This window comes from Dermacentor albipictus, chromosome 9 (assembly GCF_038994185.2).
Source record: "Dermacentor albipictus isolate Rhodes 1998 colony chromosome 9, USDA_Dalb.pri_finalv2, whole genome shotgun sequence".
Classification (NCBI taxonomy): domain Eukaryota; kingdom Metazoa; phylum Arthropoda; class Arachnida; order Ixodida; family Ixodidae; genus Dermacentor; species Dermacentor albipictus.
In genome coordinates this window covers 62121873-62143530 of record NC_091829.1, presented here as the reverse complement: position 1 = coordinate 62143530, position 21658 = coordinate 62121873, and the positions used below count along the sequence as shown (strand labels likewise).

General features: G+C 43.9%; 1 protein-coding gene across 6 annotated transcripts in view; it reads left to right on the top strand.

The window, feature by feature from the left end:
• The window catches only part of LOC139046754 (uncharacterized), a 30552-nt gene extending 10130 nt beyond the window's left edge, over positions 1-20422 (top strand). For 5 of the 6 annotated variants that reach the window (XR_011508727.1, XR_011508725.1, XR_011508726.1 and 2 more), the window contains 4 exons: positions 7904-8169; positions 9499-9629; positions 17424-17562; positions 20082-20422. Coding sequence is in view for 3 of the 6 variants with exons in the window: in XM_070526179.1 (XP_070382280.1) it covers positions 8051-8169; positions 9499-9629; positions 17424-17562; positions 20082-20181 (489 nt within the window). In the remaining 3 variants the exon portion in view is untranslated. Of the gene's footprint in view, positions 1-60; positions 1563-7903; positions 8170-9498; positions 9630-17423; positions 17563-20081 lie in introns of those variants that run through there. The other variant, XM_070526180.1, reaches the window with a different exon arrangement.
• The last annotated feature ends 1236 nt before the right edge of the window (positions 20423-21658 follow it).

Sequence of the window (21658 nt, the reverse complement as noted above, 5' to 3'; positions counted from 1 at the left end):
TTTTTGTTGTCCTAAAACAAAAGTCGACTATTGTGAGCTGCTCTGGTCACATACTTGCAGGGATGCTACTGCCACCGGAGGAACGGAACAGCAAGAGGACTGTGGTGTCAGAGCATGTGATGAATTGTCTGTAAAGAAGTCGAACCACCAATGTGAAACATGTGGTAAATTTGTAAGCAGTGCTCGTAATCTACTTGAACATTATCGCACGCACACCGGCGAGAAACCATACAAATGTGAAATGTGTGATAAATCATTCGCGCACCACTCGGCTTTCCGTAATCATGAACAGATTCACACAGGCGTGAAACCCCATTTCTGCCACATATGTACAAAAGCATTCAAAAACAAACCGGAACTTAACAGACATCTCAAGTCACACAGTGACGACAGACCTTATGTTTGCGACATATGTAGTCTCCCCTATAAGCACATTGGAGATCTCCGAAGACACCGCAAAAGAATTCACGACTGTAAAATGCCGTATAAGTGCTAGCAGTGTGGATTTCGGCTTGCAAAGAAAGAATACCTCGATGCACATCTCTGCCAGGGTAATACGTGCCAATTGTGTGGAGATTGGTTTAGGTGTGAACTTGAACTGATTGCACATTTCGCGACGCATTCGGGTGGGCAGTCATAACAGCGTGACTAGTGCCCAATGAAGTAAATCGCCCATGGGTTTTGCATAGGAACATTACCATGAAGCCGTGCAGGAAAAAATAGCCGCTGACATTCTTCCGCAGGGGTGACAAACTGAGTGAACGCATCGTGTGGAGAGACAGGCTTCTCTTGGCGCTTAAAACTGCTGAGTGAAATGCAAGACGTAAAAGATGCCGCTTGAGGTTTACAAATTAGGAGACAAAACCTCGTCTGAAACAGAATTTGAGATGCTTGAATGTCGCAATATACTGCAGGTCCTGACTAGAGCTCATTGTTTGCAGAACCATGTTGTTCGCCACTGTAGCAATAGCAAACTCATTTCTAGACAAACCCTAATGCCCTCTAGGTTCATGTTTTGGGTCACTAGAAAGTTGGAATGTACGCACAAGATCATTGCCACCTCGTATATTTGTGCAAGCGGTCTGACAGTGTACCAGTAAACAAGCTTTACCTAACCATCCTTTTAATTATTCTGCAGTGTGAATAGAAGGGAACACCCCTCATTAGGGACCATTTAAAAAGAAGGCACTGTTTTTTTGTCAAATAAACAAAATATCTGTCCATAATTGAGGTCCTTAGGCCTTGCAGCCTTCCAGAGACAGGTTTTAAAATATATAGACATAAACATGGGGAAATTTATTTCCCTTACAAATTTTTCAATGCCACGTAATCTTTTAGGTCTCCGGGGCTCTTCCTTTCTTTATCATTTTTGTTCTTTATCATGCTGTTGACAACAATGAGACTCTATTAGCCTACCGAATATTTTAGTAATACAAATGTTTTAGTTGTTTTATTGAGGAGGAAGCTATCAGTTCTAAAGTGCAGTTTTTATTCACTCGGAAGTCGTCTCCATTGACTTGCACACCACTGTAGAATTTTTAGCCTGATGTGACAAATGTATTTCTGCGTGTGAGATACAGTTTTTACTTATGGTATTGACACGCGTAGTTCCATGTCTTCTTGCTGTGAGCGCGTTTCACCGGCTAACAAATCTTAAGTTACTGCTCACCGCAAGACGCGGCTGCATGCATCAGAACATTCTCCAAAATTCTCGACGATTCTCTCTATTTTTTTATTATTGTTGTCCAACTCATTGTTATCAATTTGCACGCGCAACGCGAATACATCTTTGCATTCTGAAAGACGCGCGAGCACCAACAATTCCGCAGGAATCTTCTGCGAAGCATGTGTTAATAACCGACGCTACTTAAAGGCAAATCATTTGTTCGACGATCGACTCATGTGCCCAGCACTGTCTTTCTGCCCGAATGTAACGTGTTTTGTGGGTGCCAGTTCTTCGATTAAAGAATATTTCTTGACTCACAGCTCTTGTCACTGCGTCGTTCACCGTTGCTACAACATGACATTTCGTAGAGGTCCTTCGTGGTGACCGAATAAACCCTACCAGCCATGAAAATAACGTGAACGCCCTAACGCACGAGCGATCTCGCCGCAGGCTACGACTACCACAAGAGTACGGACCTCTGTCCGAGAAGACTAGGACAATCATGGCCGAGACAACTGTCACAGTGAAAGTACCCGTGTCACCCGCAGCGATGTGCGCTGCAAAGGCCAAGGAAGCCGCCGATCCTTAGCGGATCGCAGTTTGGAAGTCTGGAAAGCTGGCCGGAAACTTGCCCCAGAATCGCTATGTTCAACAGTTCAGTCTGTGTGAAACTGCAATATCGCTGTTTAACAGTGGATTTCTGGAAACGATCACGAGTGTCATGCCCAAGGAGCGGGCCGAAGTTGAATCAGAACACCCAATGAGAACATCGCGATCTTCAAGGCAGAAATTCAGCCACGTCGACACGCACATGTCTGAGAGTAAAGCGTTCTTCCTCATCCACGGTTTGAAGCATGTGGTTTAAACCGGATTGATACGTAGACCAGCCAAGACCATTTCCAAATTCGTAACGGAAGCCATGGGCATTCAAAAGACATTTCAAAATCGCCCTCAGCAACATTGTTGCCTGGTGTTTTCGGGGAAGAGAAAAATTCAAGCACTCTAGGCTCCGACGAACTCCAAAGGAGCACCAATACAGTTTCACGTGAAGAATTACTTAAGATGTTCCCTTCGATGCAGCCTCGAGTAGCCTTAATTGCAGACGTCGTCTGAGAGAAGATGCAGCAGGCATTCGCACTCCCTGAATTGCAACATCCGAAGCCTGGAGTGGTGGCCTACGTCACGGTATTCAGCCGTTGGCGTCCCCATTCGCGCCCGCACCTGACGACTGCTCGTTCTGCTGCCACTAAAGAGAAGCCGGACACGTCTATTGCTTATACCCTTACCGTGAGATGATATGACGTTCTGCCGTCAACTGTTTACGTTCACAGATAGGTGACCGACCCCGTGAAATCGCTTCGATTATTCTATGAAATCGTTTCATCTATTACAGCTTCTCTAATCTTCGAACAACCCTTGTTTTGTGTCCGGCACGTTCGCTTCATCGCGTTTTCAACTGGCTTATTGCGCACTATAAACTAAGGATTTTAATCAATCTCTCAGGCGCCCTGCAATGTAATCATGGTGATAGAGAGAAATAAAATTTTATTCAAGGTTCCGGCTTGAGCCAAGAAGAGGGGGGACCGCGAGGCTAGCCCAAGGGGAACCTCCCTTCCTCAGCTTGGGTCTTGAAGGTGTCGTCGGCCAGCCGAACTAGCCACATTTGATCCTTCGTGCATTCGCCGGGCAACATGTCAGGGCTTGTTTGCTTATTTCATCATTTTATGTATCAGCTCAATTCACTAGTGCTGAATGTGAAACATAATTTACGATTATGCCATCATCACTCCCAAGGATAGCAACCTGGCTTCAGTGTCCGGTGTCTGGCATGTGTTCTTCATTCGTAGCGTAGGACGTGGCTAAACACAGAAACGGGACAAACGCGTTTCACATGTGTAGGAGCAGCAGCATAATTCCAATCACAGGCCAAGTGGGAATTCACAAAGCCTAAACCTCATCGAAAGACAGTTCAGGGTGAGCCAATGCAATTATGGGCTTTTTTGTTTTTAAACTGAAGCTTTTTGGGGCACCATCCCGGACTTGGTTGTAATTGAGGTTGCTGCTGTGTAACCGAATAGGTGCGTGCTTCACGTCGCTTCTGACGCAGGCGTAGGACCGTTTTCATTACGGGACAAGCTCACGGATGAAACGAAAAAAGAAACAGTCAGCCTTACACGAAAGAAAAGTCAAAGAAAAGTCAGCCTTACACAAAGAAAACCTAATTTGCCTTTATATACATCAGAGAACGCATGCTTTGTCTGAAAGGTAAGCACTTCCTGGAAAGGCCCCTCATTTGACACGGAGGTGAAAGGCGTCCTTCAGGCAGTAACCACGAAGTTTACTGGAGGACAACGTTTGCCACCGGTGTATTTTGTTGTTTTAGCTTTCTTACGATGAATCAATGTCAATATAGAGCACCTTGCGATATGACCCGAGAGGCTCCTCCTCTGAGCGAACTTCAAAAGTCCGGAAGAGGGCATTTACTAAGGCAATCGTTCGATCCTTCCATGAACGGCCGCATTAAAAAAATGCTCGCTAAATGTACCCGTTGATTCACTTCTTGAGGGTAATCTGGAGAACTCCCGCATGTAGTGAACTTCAATGCTCTATCAGCTCTAGTTGATGAAAGAAATTCCTTGTCTTGTCGACGATAGAGCATGCACTTATTTTCAACTTTTCTTTCTACGGCAGCTGCGTCTGTCATGCATTAAATTGTGCCACAACATACCATTCAGAAATGTGATCCTGTCTGCATGGTTCTGACGTTAAGATTATGCAATTCCGTTCATGATTGTCCCTCTGATGATATGGAGAGATAATGATTGTCTCATAGAATAATGCGGTGATGCAGACACGTGGGAAACGACAATTCCTTGAGCAGGATTTTTGCAGTTCTTGCAGAAGTGCCTACCGGATCACGACGCAATTTGACGGCAGGGCCATTCTTACTAGAATAAGGAAATTCTCGTAGCCACAACCCATATTATTTTCAGGAACGATAACGGTGACCGCTGCAACGTCATGCCAGCTGGTCACGTGTGCAGCGGGAACTGTACAGTGGTTGTTGTAGATGAAATATTTTACTATATTCAAGTACCATCGCTTGCACGTTCGGGCTAACTATTATTATTTATTATTAATTTTCATTCCAGAAGTGCAACACACCCGCCGTGGTTGCTCAGTGGCTATGGTGTTGGGCTGCTGAGCACGAGGTCGCGGGATCGAATCCCGTACACGGCGGCCGCATTTCGATGGGGGCGAAATGCGAAAACACCCCTGTGCTTAGATTTAGGTGCACGTTAAAGAAACCCAGGTGGTCAAAATTTCCGGAGTCCTCCACTACGGCGTGACTCATAATCAGAAAGTGGTTTTGGCACGTAAAACCCTAAATATTATTATTATATTAGAAGTGCAACACAGGTCTCTGGTGTCTCAGCCACATGACGAGTGCAGGTGGCCTCGGGGTGCTTACGCTCATGTTCCTCGAACTCGATTGGCTCGGAAAAATGTTTGGGGTGAGGTATTTTGGCAAGAAACACCTCTTTAGCACTGCGTGAAGGCTCTATACACAAACCAATCCACACTGAAGCGAGAAGGAGCGATCCTGTGCTAACAGAAACACTAACGTCACTCATACGTCACTTAGTCGATCGTCACTTGGATAGCTACACATCCATAGCTAACGGAAATGTCAACAATATGCTCACGTGCAAGAAAATGTTCCGTCGAGAGCGCATGTCTAGAGGAGGTCTTTCAAGCATTAAGTGAATCCGCGATGTTTCACCGGCACTTCGGGCACTGTCTGTGCGCTTGACAACCCCAAATCTTTGGCCGAAATGGTCCTTGAGCTGGCAGGAAAACTGTGCTAAACTGGGCAAGAAGGCACAGAAGCCAACAATGCCTAGTTTCAGCTGTTTATTTCGGCAACGCTATTGCTGCTTTATACTGCATACATAAGAGTGATTATCCCGGCCACGGCGGCTGGATTTCGATGCGGGCGAAATGCAAAAACACCTGTGTGCTTAAATTTAGGTGCCCGTTAAGGAACCCCACTTGGTCGAAATTTCCGGAGTCTTTGACTACGGTGTGCTTCATAATGAGAAAGTGGTTTTGGCACGCAAAACCCCATAATTCAGTTTATAAGGGTGATCAGAGCACAACATCCTGCAGTGCAATAAAACCAGGCGGAAGTGATCAAGCTATGACACTTGCGGAACTCGCGCAACGCAAACGAGTTTCTCGCTTCGCCTTTACTGTCTACCACGCTCCTGCCATGTATACGAGCACTCTGAACCACCTCCAGACGCGGTGTACAAGACAGCAACAGCAGCGCCACTAAGAAACAAAATAAACTTCAATTTTATATACACGGACCGCACATAACGGGCCTCCTAATTAAGAAAAACGTTCGTCAAATGCCAACTAACTCGTTAAAGAATGGCTTCTACCCTTACGGAATATACAGTGGGACAATATACGCCTGGAAAGTACGGCCACAGATTTCTATTACGCCCCACTTTCAGACACACACACACAATCAGCCCAGAATCATGTGAGGGGATTTCCTAGCCCCTTAGCTAAATGGGCGGGTTTTTGGCCTCATAGGCATTTCTACCGCCTAACTCTGGCTTACCAGTTGCGTTTAGTGCTTCCCAATCATTTGTTATAGCTAAAGAGCTGTAAAGGGGAGAAATTAGCAGCCCTTCCTATTCCGGATTGCTGTCTAATGCACGTTTGCGATAACTAGCTCGGACATTAAGAAATTAACACGAAACGGCGGTAGGCTTTTTTGCGGAGCCTTTAGGGGTCGTCTCAACCATCGGAACATCAGTGACATGCGTATACGTCTTCACAAGGAATTCTTGCACAATCTACACGTCACACATATTTACATGTGTTGCTGAGCAGTTTATCTGGGGGTGGAATGCCTGGAGAGTAATGCCGTATTCCCGGATGGCTATGCACATATTGTTTCAGGGCGCAGACACCCCGCACACGCCGGGTCGTAGCTCACAATTCATTGCTCGAGCCGATCATTCGAGACGATGCCGATAGGATAATAGCGCAGAAAAAGTGGTGCTGCTCAGGTTTGGTTTTTGAGCAGAAGGCAAGAACCTTGCGCGAAGGAAGCCGGCATCCTTCCGCAAGAAAGATGGTTTGGTCCATAGACAATTAGTGTGCGATGATCTTGATGCACTGAACGATCAATGGTGGTCGCTTGTTCACCAAATCAACAAAAAATAAACAGGATGAAAAACATGCACATTTGCTAAGACACGAGGGAATGGACGCAACAACATCGCCACCACGTGACCATGCTACCCTCACTGCAACGCCCCTCCGGGAGACCTGTAACAAGTCGCTCCTGGTTTCAGATGACAAGGTCCGGAAACCAATATGTGTGTACGAGGGTTAATCAGATAGTGCTTGCCCCCTATTTCTTTATTAGCCAAATAAGGTAGATAAGGTAACTACAAGTGTACGTAGTATTGCACGTACCTTGCACTATTTTTCCATGTAGTGCCGGCATTTGTCTCATCGAAGCACTAAATTTAAGAGGCCTCGGTGGTCAGAAAGGGACGCACGTGGCCCCACCGAACGCTTACTTTTAGGCAAGCCTTCAAGGCCCTTTGCGAGCTCACAGCACTGCCACCTCACACACCTCAAAGCCAGATACCTTCCCACATGCGTGAACTACATTTCCTTGTGGATTTCCATGGGCGTTCCTCCTTTACCTCATAGAAAACGAATCACACTTTGTTCGTCGTACTCCGTGGACGTTTGAAGAACAACCGCCATCTTCACCAACTGACAGAAGCGCCGTGCCGCGGAGCTACCGGCAGATCAAGATTGGGCCGGTCCAAAAAAGGTTTACCGTTGGGAATTGATATGTTGACTTCATATATACAGCCGCAATTTGGCTAAAAAATAGAGGAAAAGACTTCCTGATTCGCCCTCGTATAAACATTGAGTCGGCTTCTGTTCATTCTATGTGTTTACTAACTGCGCCACCATTGCTAACATCTCCCGGGGAAGCCTTAGAACTTCTGAACGAAAGAACCAATATTAAACACATGTTTGTGTCTACGGTTCATGGATGGGCGAGTGCTTTACATTAATTTGTTTTTATGCTTCTGTGTCCGTGCAGCATAGGTCACTGCGACGCCTCTTTAAGTGCTCGAATATTAGCACTTTAGCGTTGACATAGTGGCGCACTCTGTCGTCTGTTTTTTCCAGATGGACTTTACAATTTCATTCGAGTTGCCCAGATGCCCAACGTCTTATTGGTTCCGTTTCATCCTTGGCACAAAGTGCGCGCGCGCGATCATAAAGCAACGTTCTGTCTCAGAAAGACGCTAGTACTCCGGAGCGTCAGCATCAGCCATGACTCAAGAACGAAACGGTGGACATGCGCCTCCCGCGTTTAACAGCATCGACGAAGCAACCCCGGGTACAAGCCGGGGGGGCGAGGGTGCTTCAGGAACTTCCGACGATTACACTACGTGAGTATTCCCGCTTGTCAAATTTTCGTTAAGTATTGTCAGCCGCAGAAAGGACCCGGAATACAGACTTTAAAAGCTATACATTTGTTCCCACACAAAAGGGGGTGTTTTCGAGGACAACTTAAAAGCAGCGTAGCTGCGGCTGTTTATGGTCATGGTAAAAAGAAGTGCCGCCATAGGAGGAAAATGTTAATAACATGGTGAATACGTATATATTGAGATTGCGTTGGATCACCGCATCGCACGCTTGTATCAGTAGCCCATTGTCTGGGATGTTACGCTGCTTAGCTCGACAACACCGGTAATGTTCCAGGCGCGGTGGTCTTTCACCTGTGATTGTGAAATGCGAGAGCGCATTTACACTTTCATTTACGTGACCATTAGAGAAACCCAGGTGGCTAACTTTAATTCCCAGATCCTTCTAAGGCGCTGTCGTAGCAAGATCAGGCTTCAGAAATGTGAAGCACAAGGATATAAATAAATAGAACTATACGTCACACTTCGTTTGGCGGTCGAGTGAGCATACTTCAGGAGGCTGACGAAATAGCACAGAAGTCGTACAATTTGCTCAAAAGGGAAAAAATGTGTGACGATATAAATACATTTCCTTCGAAATTTTTAGTGTTGCGTGTTCTTCAGGAAGTACAAAATGTGCGGTTGAAGGAAAACGCCATACAGCTTTGAAATGAACGCTGTGTTTATTTTTACGGCATGTTCGCACCAATCGGAAAGTATCACCTGGCGCCGCGATACCCACGTCATTTTACCGCAACTACGAACAGCCGCTTTGACAGAGTGTGCGAACGTAATCTTGAAAAGGCGAGAACAGTTGCCAACCACAAACATTAAGAAGCATGGTCGCAGTCTAGCAGAGCTTATGCAGACTTGGTTGGGCGACCGATTCGGCCGACTGTCGCGGCCTCTGTACGAGAGTGAAGCTGACGTGGCCCAGCTAACCCTAACTTAACCTTGCCTTACCTAAAGCGTCATAATGTGTATCACTAGCACTTTCCATTTTATTCGCATGACGTCGTAGAGCTACACGCCCGTGGTCTAAAATGAGCGCCTCGATGGGAATGGCAGTACATAATTATCTCGTAATCTTGCAACTTGGCATTTTCTTACCCTGGTTCTAGCATCACTTGTTGCTGTCACATATTTCTTGCTTGATGTCAGGATTTGAGAAATTTCGCAATTTTAGTGTGCCCTTTACCATATGTCAGCCAGCAAGTGGTTATTTTGATAAAACGACTCCTTACAGGTATTACCTTCATTAACGAAAGAGCAGTTCCTTTGTTCCAAATTCTATTTTCCAAAAATGTTCTTCAGATGTCTTCTGCTCCACCTGGAAGCACAGAGTCAAAGGCCAATACCTATGCCTGATCCTAGGATTCCTGACCAATGCATAAATGATGTGTGGAAGGTGTTGCACAGCCGGACCGATGCTAATGACGACAATGGTATGTACGGCATGGTCTTTAACCATCGATACCACTCGCGAAGATGGTTCACAACCCACAGAGGAGGCAGCATTTCAATCGATCATGACGGCGGTGCATTTATTGGTCATACGGAGACCTTACTAGCGTCTCCATGTCGGTTGCAGTTTATGCAGTCGGCGTGAAATTCATGCGGATGAATTGAGTGCTTATAGAGACAATACTACGCATAGTCTACATGACTCAAGTTTCAAATGAATTTATTTTGAAGGCAACAAATTCATTCGTAATGTAAATCGACGCTTCTCGATTTGTCTTGCATTTCGTGTTGAAATTGCGTCAGTGTAACAAGCTTTGCAATGCGTGACAAGCCAACTGCATGTTTTATTCTTTAGGTTAAATGCTTGCTAGAGGATGCTGCCGTTGTAAGGCCTCTTGGCGGGCGCCATTGAAAATTTCATTTATACACTGGGAATTGCCAAGGCGCCGTCAAAGGAGCGTTTTTCTAATACAATTTTCAAGTGCATTCGTTATGGGAGAGGTTAGATGACATCGAGCAGTCTTGCAACGGCGCCATATGCAGGCGCGTGTCTGTTTCTACAGACACTCTCCCCCTCTGCCTCGAATGGCGTCCTCAAGCAGCGTTCGTTGCTTGCCTTCTCCCCTACAGGAGCAAAGGCCCTACGTCATGTGAACGTGTCGAGCCCCACCCCCCTTTATATTTTGATACGTTTTTGTCGCACGGCACATCTGTTTGTGCGCATTCCGTCATAGGATGATGAACCAAATTCCCGTACAGTGGTCGGTGCCGTTGCAAGCAGTTAGCATTGCACAGATGTATTTATTCGTGTCCTTGACCGGCTCTCCCAAAGCGCGACACCTTCCAGAAGGACACGTGGCCTACTGTTGCAAAGTGCAACTGCGTCCTGTCACGCAGCCGTTTATGCGTTGGGGACGTGGTAGTCACCACTTGATTTACGAACCGCGCTTGTGTGTTTACGACAGACAAACCTGGTGAGGGGACGTTGAAGACAGCTCTCTGACTACATTACGGAAAACCTCCTGAACTTATTAGTATTCTGGAAAACATGTAGTCATAATATTTAAAGTAGCGGTGCGAGATTGCTGCTGTTGCATTGTCTAATGACACTGCCTTGTGCACTTGTAATTCTGCCCGTCTTGCCCATTTTCTCAGATGCCGGTAACACCAGCCTCACATCTGCGCATTGACCCGCCGTGGTTGCTCACTGGCTGTGGTGTTGGGCTGCTGAGCCCGAGGTCGCGGTATCGAATCCCGCCCACAGCTGTAATAATTGGATGAAATGTAGAAACGGCAAACGCGGACGATGACACCTGTGCATATTTGCAGAACGCTATTATTTACCGGAGATTCCGTCAATGTCAATTCCGTCAATTCTGGCAGCAGCGGCGACGGCGTACGGACTGGACCTAACTAGCTTCCTGCAATTTTTCAGGTCTGAGGCTTGTGCTTCTGAAGTGAGCGGCAAGTACCAAGACCGTGTTGCTGCCTGCTCGAGGATCGGGCGTTTATCATCAACGCATCGCAGACTTGCCTTCTGCAAGATGACATCAACGTGACTGAATCGACGCGCCTGCATTCTACGCAAGTTTAAAGCAATCAGCGAACTGTTATCGCTTCCTCTGGGGGCGGTGTATTCGCCGGAGCATTTTGGTCATTCTGGCAGCAGCGGCGACGGCGTACGGACTGGACCTAACTAGCTTCCTGCAATTTTTCAGGTCTGAGGCTTGTGCTTCTGAAGTGAGCGGCAAGTACCAAGACCGTGTTGCTGCCTGCTCGAGGATCGGGCGTTTATCATCAACGCATCGCAGACTTGCCTTCTGCAAGATGACATCAACGTGACTGAATCGACGCGCCTGCATTCTACGCAAGTTTAAAGCAATCAGCGAACTGTTATCGCTTCCTCTGGGGGCGGTGTATTCGCCGGAGCATTTTGGTCATTCTGGCAGCAGCGGCGACGGCGTACGGACTGGACCTAACTAGCTTCCTGCAATTTTTCAGGTTGGTTGAAATCTTTCTTATAAAGCTTCCTAGATACAACACTGACAGTCTCGTCGCTGCTGCTGCCACAGCTGTCCACTTTGATGTCGTAGAATTTTCTTCAGTGTGCTCTTTTAGGTGTTGGTTTTCGCCATTTGGCAATGTCGGAAACTGAGCAGGGTGCCCTGGGGGATGTTGCAAAGGCTCTGGAAAAGCAACCTAGCACTATCAAAGAAGTTGTCAAGGTACTCACCGAGCTCGTAGTCAGGCTAGATGCATTCGCCACAGAAATAAAAAAAGATGTAGCGAAGGTTGATGCTTCAAGTACTGAAATCTACAATGAACTTGGTGGCATTCGTAGCTCTATTGGGTTTATGAATAATGGTTTTGAAGAATTTAAGAGGGATATTGAACGTTACAGGGAGGAACTTGCTGAAATGAAGGCTGAAGCTGCGGAATGCCGCGCGGCGAACGAAGAGCTGAGGGAGGAGCTTAAACAGGCAAGGAAGGAGATAATAGGGTTGAAACAATATAGTAGAAGCATGAACCTTGAAATTCAAGGACTTCCGGTTGCAGATAATGAGGACCTAGGCAAGGCTGTTGCGGACATTGCAAAATGTCTAGGGACAAGTGTTACTGACGGTGACATTGATGTAGTTCATCGTGTGCCTTCGAAAGATAAGAATAAACCTAATGTTGTGTTAAAGTTCGTCTCAAGAACTGCTCGTGAAAAGTTGCTGTCAGCTGCTCGGAAGAAAACTCTCAAAGCAGATAGACTGGGATTTGACACAAGTGACCTCGTGTACATAAATGAGCATTTGTGTGTCGAGAACAAGATGCTGCTGGGTAAAGCTCGAAAGCTCAAAAAGGAGAAAAATTGGAAATACGTGTGGGTATCGCAAGGAAAGATTTTAATGCGCAAAAGTGAGAATTCTTCAATCCTGCATGTTACCTGTGAGGATGACCTGGCGAAGGTCGCTTAAACGTTTTTCTTATCAGCCCATGGACCACCAATATAGAATGTTACTTGACAAGTATAACAACTGGAAACATATGAATATGACTTCTCTTGTTTGTGTACTTCGGTATCAATACTTTGACACTTTGCAATTTAAAACAGCTATTTACTGCTTCGTCATCTTAACCATTGTTTCTGCCAGCGATGCTAGACTAACCAATAATGAGGTTTGTAAATACCTGTGTGATGACTGTACTAAAATAGTCTGTAGTGCCTTCTTCCTCGATGTAGATTTCAAATTTACTAACTCTTATGCCGTGCCCTGTAAAGTGTACAACTTGTGCACAGACGCGGTGAAAAAGATTGTCTCTGTTACATGCTATAAGTATGCCCATTGCAGTTTACATTGGCATTTCTTTTTCAAAGCTTCGTTCTTTAAACTCTTTTGGCTTCTTTGTGTGGCCATCGTTAATAGACTGCAACATACCGCTTCTCCGAGATCATGGCTTCAGTGAACGCTTCAAGTTATGATCTCTTGACACCTTACGAGTTGAGCACACGTTATCAGACAAAAAGCGGTACCATTTCGTTTCTGCATCTGAATGCTCGATCAGCGCGAAACAAAAGCGATGATATATGTGCCCTTCTTTCCAGCTTTAGCTTTACGTTTGACGTTGTCATGATCTCTGAGACATGGTACGAAAGCCACTCTGCTGTCCTTAATCTGCCTGAATACTCCACATTTTTCCTTAACCGGAGCTCTAAGAGAGGTGGGGGGGTTGCGATACTGTCGAAAAAGTTTTTAAAATGCGAATTGCTTGACAATTTCTGTGTTGTTACCGACGACTACGAGGTACTTACCCTAAAATCTAATTCCTTGCTTTTTACTGTCACCTACCGCCCACCCAGGGGAAGCAGTAACACATTTCTTCATTTTTTGGACGAGTACTTCAGCTGGGTAAATGATAATAAATACACACTCATATTAGGTGGCGACTTGAACATAAACTTGCTTGAAAAGTCAACACTTCAACAAGAGTTCTATACTATACTAGAGACCAACGCATTTTTCAATATCATAAATCAACCAACACGCATTACGCCCGAAATATCAACGTTACTAGACACCTTCATTACTAATGCATGTGATGAATTGTCAATATCCGGTGCACTGGCAGCTGATCTTAGTGATCACTTACCAATTTATTTAATTACAAATCACACAGTTCCCCCTAACAAGGTTTGCTATGCGTGTTCAAGACATAAACCAGACTACTTTACAAACGTTCTATGATAAACTATCTCAAGTAAACTGGAGCAACGTCTATGAGGAAACCAATGTTGATGAAGCTTATGGTACTTTTATTTCCACCTACAAGCAGCTGTATTGTGAGACTTTTCCATACAAAACAAGAGTGCGAGCTTTGAAGGCGCGTAAGCCGTGGATAACCAAGGAATGCCTAAAGGCAGTACGAAATAAAAACATACTTTTTAAGCGCTTTCTAAAAACAAAAGATATTGACGATTTGAAGAAGTTTAAGGCTGCGAGAAATAAAGCTAACAGTATTAATCGGCAAGCCAAAAGGAACTATATGAGTAACCAATTTAACGACGAAGTAATAAAGCACTCCGATATTGTTTGGGGGAGGCTCAATAATTTGCTCAACTTAAAAAAGAAGACTGTAGTAGATGAAATAGTCACACATGGCACTCACTTATCCGGTTCTCAACTAGCAGATGCTTTCAATGATTTCTTCGTGTCCATCGCAGACGGCACGCAGCCCAACCTAAGCAGCAACCTAAGCAGCATGAGTCAAAAGGTTAGCGAAACCGCGTTTTTAACCCCTGTTACAACTAACGAAGTTCTGTCGGTCCTACAATCGCTGAAAAACAGTAAAAGTAAAGATATTGACGACCTCCAAATATTGCCAGCGAAGTACACATCGCACATACTTGCACCGATATTAGAATACATAATAAACTTGGCATTTTCCTCAGGAACATTCCCGAAAAAGCTTCAGGTAGCCAAGGTTACCATAATTTTTAAAGGAGGAGACGAAAATAATTTCTCCAACTACCGACCTATATCGATCTTACCAGTTTTTTCGAAATGTTTTGAAAAGCTTTTATTAGTGCGCATTACAAGCTTTATTAACAAGCACAAAGTCATATCAGCTTCCCAGTTTGGTTTTGTCGCAGGAAAATCAACAGAAACAGCATTATTAACCATGAAGGAAATTATATTAGAGTCATTTGAAAGAAAAGAACTAACTCTCGGGGTTTTCGTGGATTTTTCCAAAGCATTCGACTCCATAAATCACAACCTATTATTTCTTAAACTTGAACACTATGGATTTCGCGGCATATTCCTCCAGCTTTTAATAACATATTTAGAGCACCGCCAGCAACGGGTTGTAATTAACAATTCTTCATCGCACTTTAGATCCATTCATTCTGGGGTGCCGCAAGGCAGTATTCTCGGACCTACACTCTTTAACATCTATATCAACGACGTTGTGAATATTGACAACAGCGCTAAATGTATAATGTATGCAGATGATGTCAGCATATTTTTTAGGGCTAAAACACTGAATAACTTGACATTAAACGCTAATGAAACTCTGCGCAAATTGGTCGAATGGAGTACTAAATCTTTATTGAAAATTAACGCTACCAAAACCAAAGCTGTACTTTTTAGACCTAAGAACAAACCACCAGAACACTTACCTACACTAACGCTTGGTTTTCAAAGCATTGAAATAGCGGAGTCAGTAAAGTGTCTGGGTGTGACACTGCAGTGCAATCTTTCATGGGACATACACATCGACAATCTGGTTAAAAAACTTGCAAAATGCACAGGCATGTTATACAGAGTCCGCTCTCTACTACCTCTGAGTGTTAGACTTTTAGTTTATAATGGACTATTTTTATCTAACCTTTCATATTGTCATCTGGTGTGGGGTACAACAACATGGTCAAATATATATAGGTTACAGAAAATACAAAAAAAGGTCATTCGTATCATTGCGAATGCCCCGTTTACTGCTCACACTCAACCTCTTTTCGCATCATTAAAAGTAACACCAATTAATGACCTATATAATTTATTGCTAAGTAAACGATATGAAAGAAAACGGAAAAATCATGACACATTCTTTGATAACACAGCTAACTTACGGCCCAAAGCTAATTACTACACAACACGTAACAACGACGTCTGGCATGTGGCATCCTTTCGTACTAATTACGGTCGTCAAATGCTCCGACATATAATACCAACTCTTCTTAATCGGCGCAATGAGCACTGAAAACCTTACGATACGGGTGTTTCTTACTACGCACCTCCTTCCTCTTTTTTTCTTCTCTTATTGTTATTCTTCATTTTGCATTCTTAGTGTTCCTGAGCGTATCGTGTTAATTCTGCCGCCTTCATTTATTAATTTGTTATTTCAAGAAGATGTTCACTAATATTTATTGAATATGATGTTTACCTATGCACTGTAGTCTTTTTTTTATTACTATTGTTCTGTCCATGTTCTGTTGCTGCCGGTTTTTATGTACGGGGGTGCGCCCCTCTGTCAAGCCAGTCAGGCTTTTTGGGTGCACCCCTAACATCCCTGATGTTGAAATAAAGGTATTTGTATTTGTATTTGTATTTGTATTTGTATGGGTTCCACTCGTTAACGCTCATTGAGTGCCTCAGCAGAACCCAATAACTCCCTCGTAGAAATTCGTATCAATTCGTTGGAGTATTCATGCGGTTGCTACCATACGATCAGCTTTTATGTGGTAGTCTTGCCGCTTTCGTCACACACTCAAGTACTCGATTTACGCCAACACATACGGTTTCGCGCAACTCCAAACACTGCTAGGTGGCCAGGTTACGTGAGTTCGTGCAGTGCGTGCTATTGAGACAATTTCTGCTGCAGATAAAAAATATGTAAAAAAGATGTAAAAAAGAATGCGACAGTGTGGATCCAGCACCTCTGATTTCAGGGTATACACGCAACACAGAAGCCCGCAACAGTTCCTGTCACAGAATTGTCGTTTCTACTCGCCGGATCAAGTTCCACAACAATGATAAATGACACCAGGCTGCGTGTGTGTGAGCAAGTGTTCCAATGCTTACGCATACTTGGGTAACTCCCAGAGGAGTTCCTGCCCGACACTTTCCTTGTCCAGGCGCATAAGAGCTTCGTCTTTGGTCAACGTTTCACTGCTTCTCGGAGTTAGCAGATTTTTCTTAAACTGATCATTATCCGAGCGATTTGAAAAATAAACCATGCTCTCATTTCACCTCTGCCTTATACCGAGAAAATGATCTACCGAAAAGCTTCCGCATTAGGTGTGAAAATCTTTGAGAATGACTAGCCAAAACGAGTAAAATTTATTAGGTCAGAACCTTGCGGGCTCGCCATCATAAACTTCTTTAATAGGAGCATACTACTAGTATGTAGTGAATAATCCGTGCATGCATGTCATATTTGATTACGTCATGTAGCATCAACGTCTCACGCAGTGTGGCTTATTACAAAGCCATTCCATTATCAGTGCGCGAAAAGAAGCGAGTAAATGAAAATGAAGCATTGCAAGATCAACCAAGCGCCCGTTAATACAGAAAGCACCGAGAAATAAACAATTAAGTTTCGAAACACTAGTTCGTCTTCTTCGTTCACACTAGGTTGTGTTTTCTGGCTTTTGTTGCCTAAACGTTCAGGATCACTTATCAGGACAACAGTCCTTCACTGTTTATTCCTGCTTCCTGCGCGTTCATGCCAAGGAATGGTCCATCCTCGTGACTTGTGGCACAGTGAGGAATCTGCTTCTCTGCTTACAGGGCATGCAAACAGTACTGGAAGCGGAAGCACCGGTTTCACAGCGGTCTACAGCAGCGGCGGTGGCTGCGATGATTCAGTGGCAAGCACAAGCCACGCGGGCATGCAGGAAGCATCGGGCATGTCGGGAAACGAAACTAGGTGAGCCAAAGATTTGCAAGAACTCCTTTCGATAGAGCAACTCACTGAGACAACAGGGAATTCTGTCTATGGTTCAGTTATGCTTACACTGACAAACTTTTGCGTTAAAGTTCTGACTATTCAAATGCCAAATATCAGCTGTTGTTCACGCAGTTTGGCGCTGGAGTAAACTGTAGTCTTTAGGTCAGGATGTACTACCTAGGTACATGGGCTAGAATAAATCAGTCTTCTTGCCCACGAACATTGGGTAAGTTTGCGGCGTTTAAAAAAATCGTTCTATTACTATAGTTGGAAAAATTGCATTGTTGATTCACGTCATATACTATGGAATAAAATGAGACATTGAAGCATAAGAATTACAACTTCTTAAGGCGAAAATAAAAGCAATGTAACGGTTCTATCAAATATAAGAAATACCACATCTAAACTGCACAAAATATGCGCATAACACACCACTCTCAAATGGGGTCTTTTATAAGGAGACACCTTTGAAATCATTGCACATGGTTGAACCATTTCACGCATCTGCAAAAGGTTGAAAAAAAAAGTTGTCTCCTCAGGTTTCTCTAAGATATGCAGCAAATATAACAATGGTGAAGTTAACTTTTAGGGAAGGGAAAATTGTAAATTTCATGCTTGTGTACTTTTTCACTTTGTGATTTCAGAATTTTCACAAGAAAAAAAACAAATGAAGATTATGATTTATTATTGCCGTAATTAAAATATTTCAATCAGATGAAACAATTTCCTTAAATGTGCGCGGAAGACAATCACAAAATATGTTCTTAGACCTACACGTGTTCTATGAAAACAATACTGCCTCTGTCGTGGCCTGTTAATCACCTGCTCTATATTGTATTTATTTATTCATTGCTTGAATAATTATTTCTTTATTTATATAATCAATAACTAATTCTTTATTTGCTTATGTACATAGCTCTAATTTGTTTATTACATCCTCCAGCCCCGATACTAGCCAAGCTGGCATGATTTGAAAAGATTTACAAGTTAGCACGATAGGATAAACAGTACATTAGCAGAACAATAGCTAACAATGTTCATGTAGTGCTTAGCACAGAGATTTCAAAAAAGCATCTCTGCTCTACTCTCTTCCCTAAACGGTGCGAAAAATGTCGTCCCAACAGTGACTTGACTCAACGCTTGCAAATTTCATTAACTTAATGAGAAAAATAACTCTCCAATAAGGACAGAAGAGAGAAATACAGGTTATTTATATTACATCAACGTAGGTTGCACTAAACGCTGTAATGCATATTATCACAACGAGAAGAAGTAGGAAACAAACTTTCTCGGCAGCATATTTCATCCACTGTGCGTGAAAACGATGAACGATATGAAGCATTTGTGCTCGCTGCGTATGGCGGAATAGGTTGTCTGCACGTCGGCTGATCGATGCCTTCGGTTCGAATGCGAGTCGAATGTTAAATTACCAGTTAGAAAGACGGCAGAAAAATTTCAGTCTGCAATTTTGCTCTTTGTGTTCTACACGTAGACTGTGTTACGACATTAAATGTCCTTCAGGGAGGCAGCCCACCTGTATTTTTGTCAGAAACAACGCGAATAGCATGCCTTTGCGCGACTTTCAATTATGAAGGCGAAAGCCTTGGGTGGTTCTTTGCAACGGCTCCTACCAGGAAAACACGGCTCAAGCCCACAGACAAAAGATATCATCGTAAGGAATCGCTCATACCCCGTAAACAAGCATTGATGGAATGGCTGATAACGAATGAAGAAGCGAAAGAAAGGATGAAGGAAAGAAAGAACGAAAGTACCTTTAGATATTGCATTAGGTTCAAGCATGTGTGGTTGAGGGGGTGGACCTACTGCGTCATACGTTTACTTCACAGTGCGGCTCGTTACGTTTTGTAAGAATTCAGGCCTATCCCATCGTATAACTTAATGGAAGACCACGTGACCAGCAAGCTCTCGCCTTCACCTCTTACTGAAGTGTAACATGCTGCCGAACTTTTTTACTCTCCTTAATATACAGGGCGCCCTAAATACGTAGACGAATTTTAGTTGATGCGGAATGGGCTTTTTCAATGTCGAATGTCTCACTTCCGAGAAATATTTCAAGACTTTCCGCCTGAAAACTACATGTGAGCGTCGTAAATGCGCGCATGTATTGTAGTTTTATAAACATGCTATTTTTCCGTTAAAACTCGCTGCCAGACATTTCTGCTCACCTGCACTTGCTTTAGATAAGCTACACATGATGTATTAGGGCAAGCATTTTTCGTATTGCTTCAAACTCTAACGAAGATGGTTCCTTTCAAGTTTAGCAACAAAGACCATAAAAAACAGCAGCGTTTAATTACACAAAAAAAGAGCCAAATCGAGCGCCAAGATAATATGCAGCAAGTGAGCACTAAGGTTCAGCTAGTCGCCTTAGCAATCACGGCCGATTTATTTTGTCAACCTCTCAACTGACATATGTGTTTTTGTTTCCCCCAAGCAAGAGTCGGAAATTTTCAGCTCTTTGGTCCGTCTACTTACAGGAACGCTACTGGAGCCGGGGGAGGCGGACATCAAGAGCTGTCCGGTGTCTCTGGCAATGTTTGGAGCTGCCGGGATGCCTTACACGGCCACGACAACTAGTACACGGGCGACCCAGCCCACATTTGTAAAGCACGCGATCAATCATCTGTGAAGCAGCCGGAGTTTGTAGAGCGCTGCCGCAACCTTAATGCCAAAAAGCACAAGTGCGAAAGCTGTGGTAAACTGTTCCACCGGGCTAGTCACCTAGATATCCATAAGCGCACGCATACAGACAAGAGACCGTACAATTGCCAAATATGTCAGAAATCGTTCCGGTCCAATTGTAATCTAAATGGCCATATGCGCACACATACAGATGAGAAACTGTACACTTGCGAAACATGTGGTAAATCGTTTCGGCGTTCTCGTTACCTAGGTGTCCATAAACGCTTGCATACTGGCGAGAAACCCCACTCTTGCGAAACATGTGGTAAATCATTCGTCTGGATGACGGATCTGCATAGACACCAGCTCACTCAAACGGATGAGAGACCCCATGTCTGCCATAAATGTAGTAAATCATTCAAAGTGAAACGCTATCTCAAGCATCATCTCAAATCGTGTGGCAGAAAAGGAGCTTTCATTTGCGAAATATGTGATGAATCCTTCATAGACAACTCGCAGCTCAGTCATCACCGCCAAAGGGTGCACGGGGATAAAACCCTGTCTGAGTGATTTCGTTTCGCAGAGAAAGGAACACTTGACGGACACCTGTGCCAAAATTTCAGGTGTAACTTATCTTTAGATTGATTTGACGACGCAATTCAACTGAATGCATGCCTCGTGATGCCTAAGAGTGTGCATTCGTAATATTCTAACTAGTGCGCAAGACAAGTAAATTTCGCGCGGATTTACGTGAGAGTAAACCGTGCAGGGGAAACACACTGACATTCTTTGACAGGAGCTAGCAACTAACTGAAGGCATCGTATACAGAAACCGGCTTCTTTTAATATTTAAAACAGCTGATTTAAATGCTCGTTTCTTAAATTTAGTAGACGAGACATTGTCGCCACAAGTATCTATCGCGCTTCAGTGTCGAAGGCCCTGAACTACGCTATCTGCAGAACTATGTTCGCGAGCGTCGCTTTAACAAGCTGTTTACAAGACAAAACCTGATGGGCTGCAAGTATTTATTTTTTGTAAGTACAAGCTTGAAATATCCGCACAAGACCACTGACAACTTGCTTAGTGAGAGAAGCGCATTAAGCAACCGTTTTGGATTAACTATCCTTTTAGTGATTCTGTTGTGTGAATAGAAGAAAAAAACCTCTCATTAGGAAGCATTTAAAAATAAGGACTGTTTTCTTTGTCAACTGAAAAGTAATCTCTGATATTATTTTATGTTTTGGAGCCGAGTTGTTTGGGTTGTTTTGCAACCGACAATACTTGCAGGAGCCTTTACGAAAGTGTATGGCCACATTGTATAGATAGAAAAAAAGTATTTTCCTAACGTTCTTCTCAATGAAGTCAATGTTTTAATTTCCTCTTTGCCTCTTATAGTTTTACCGACGATCTTTGTAGTATCCCGTAAACTAA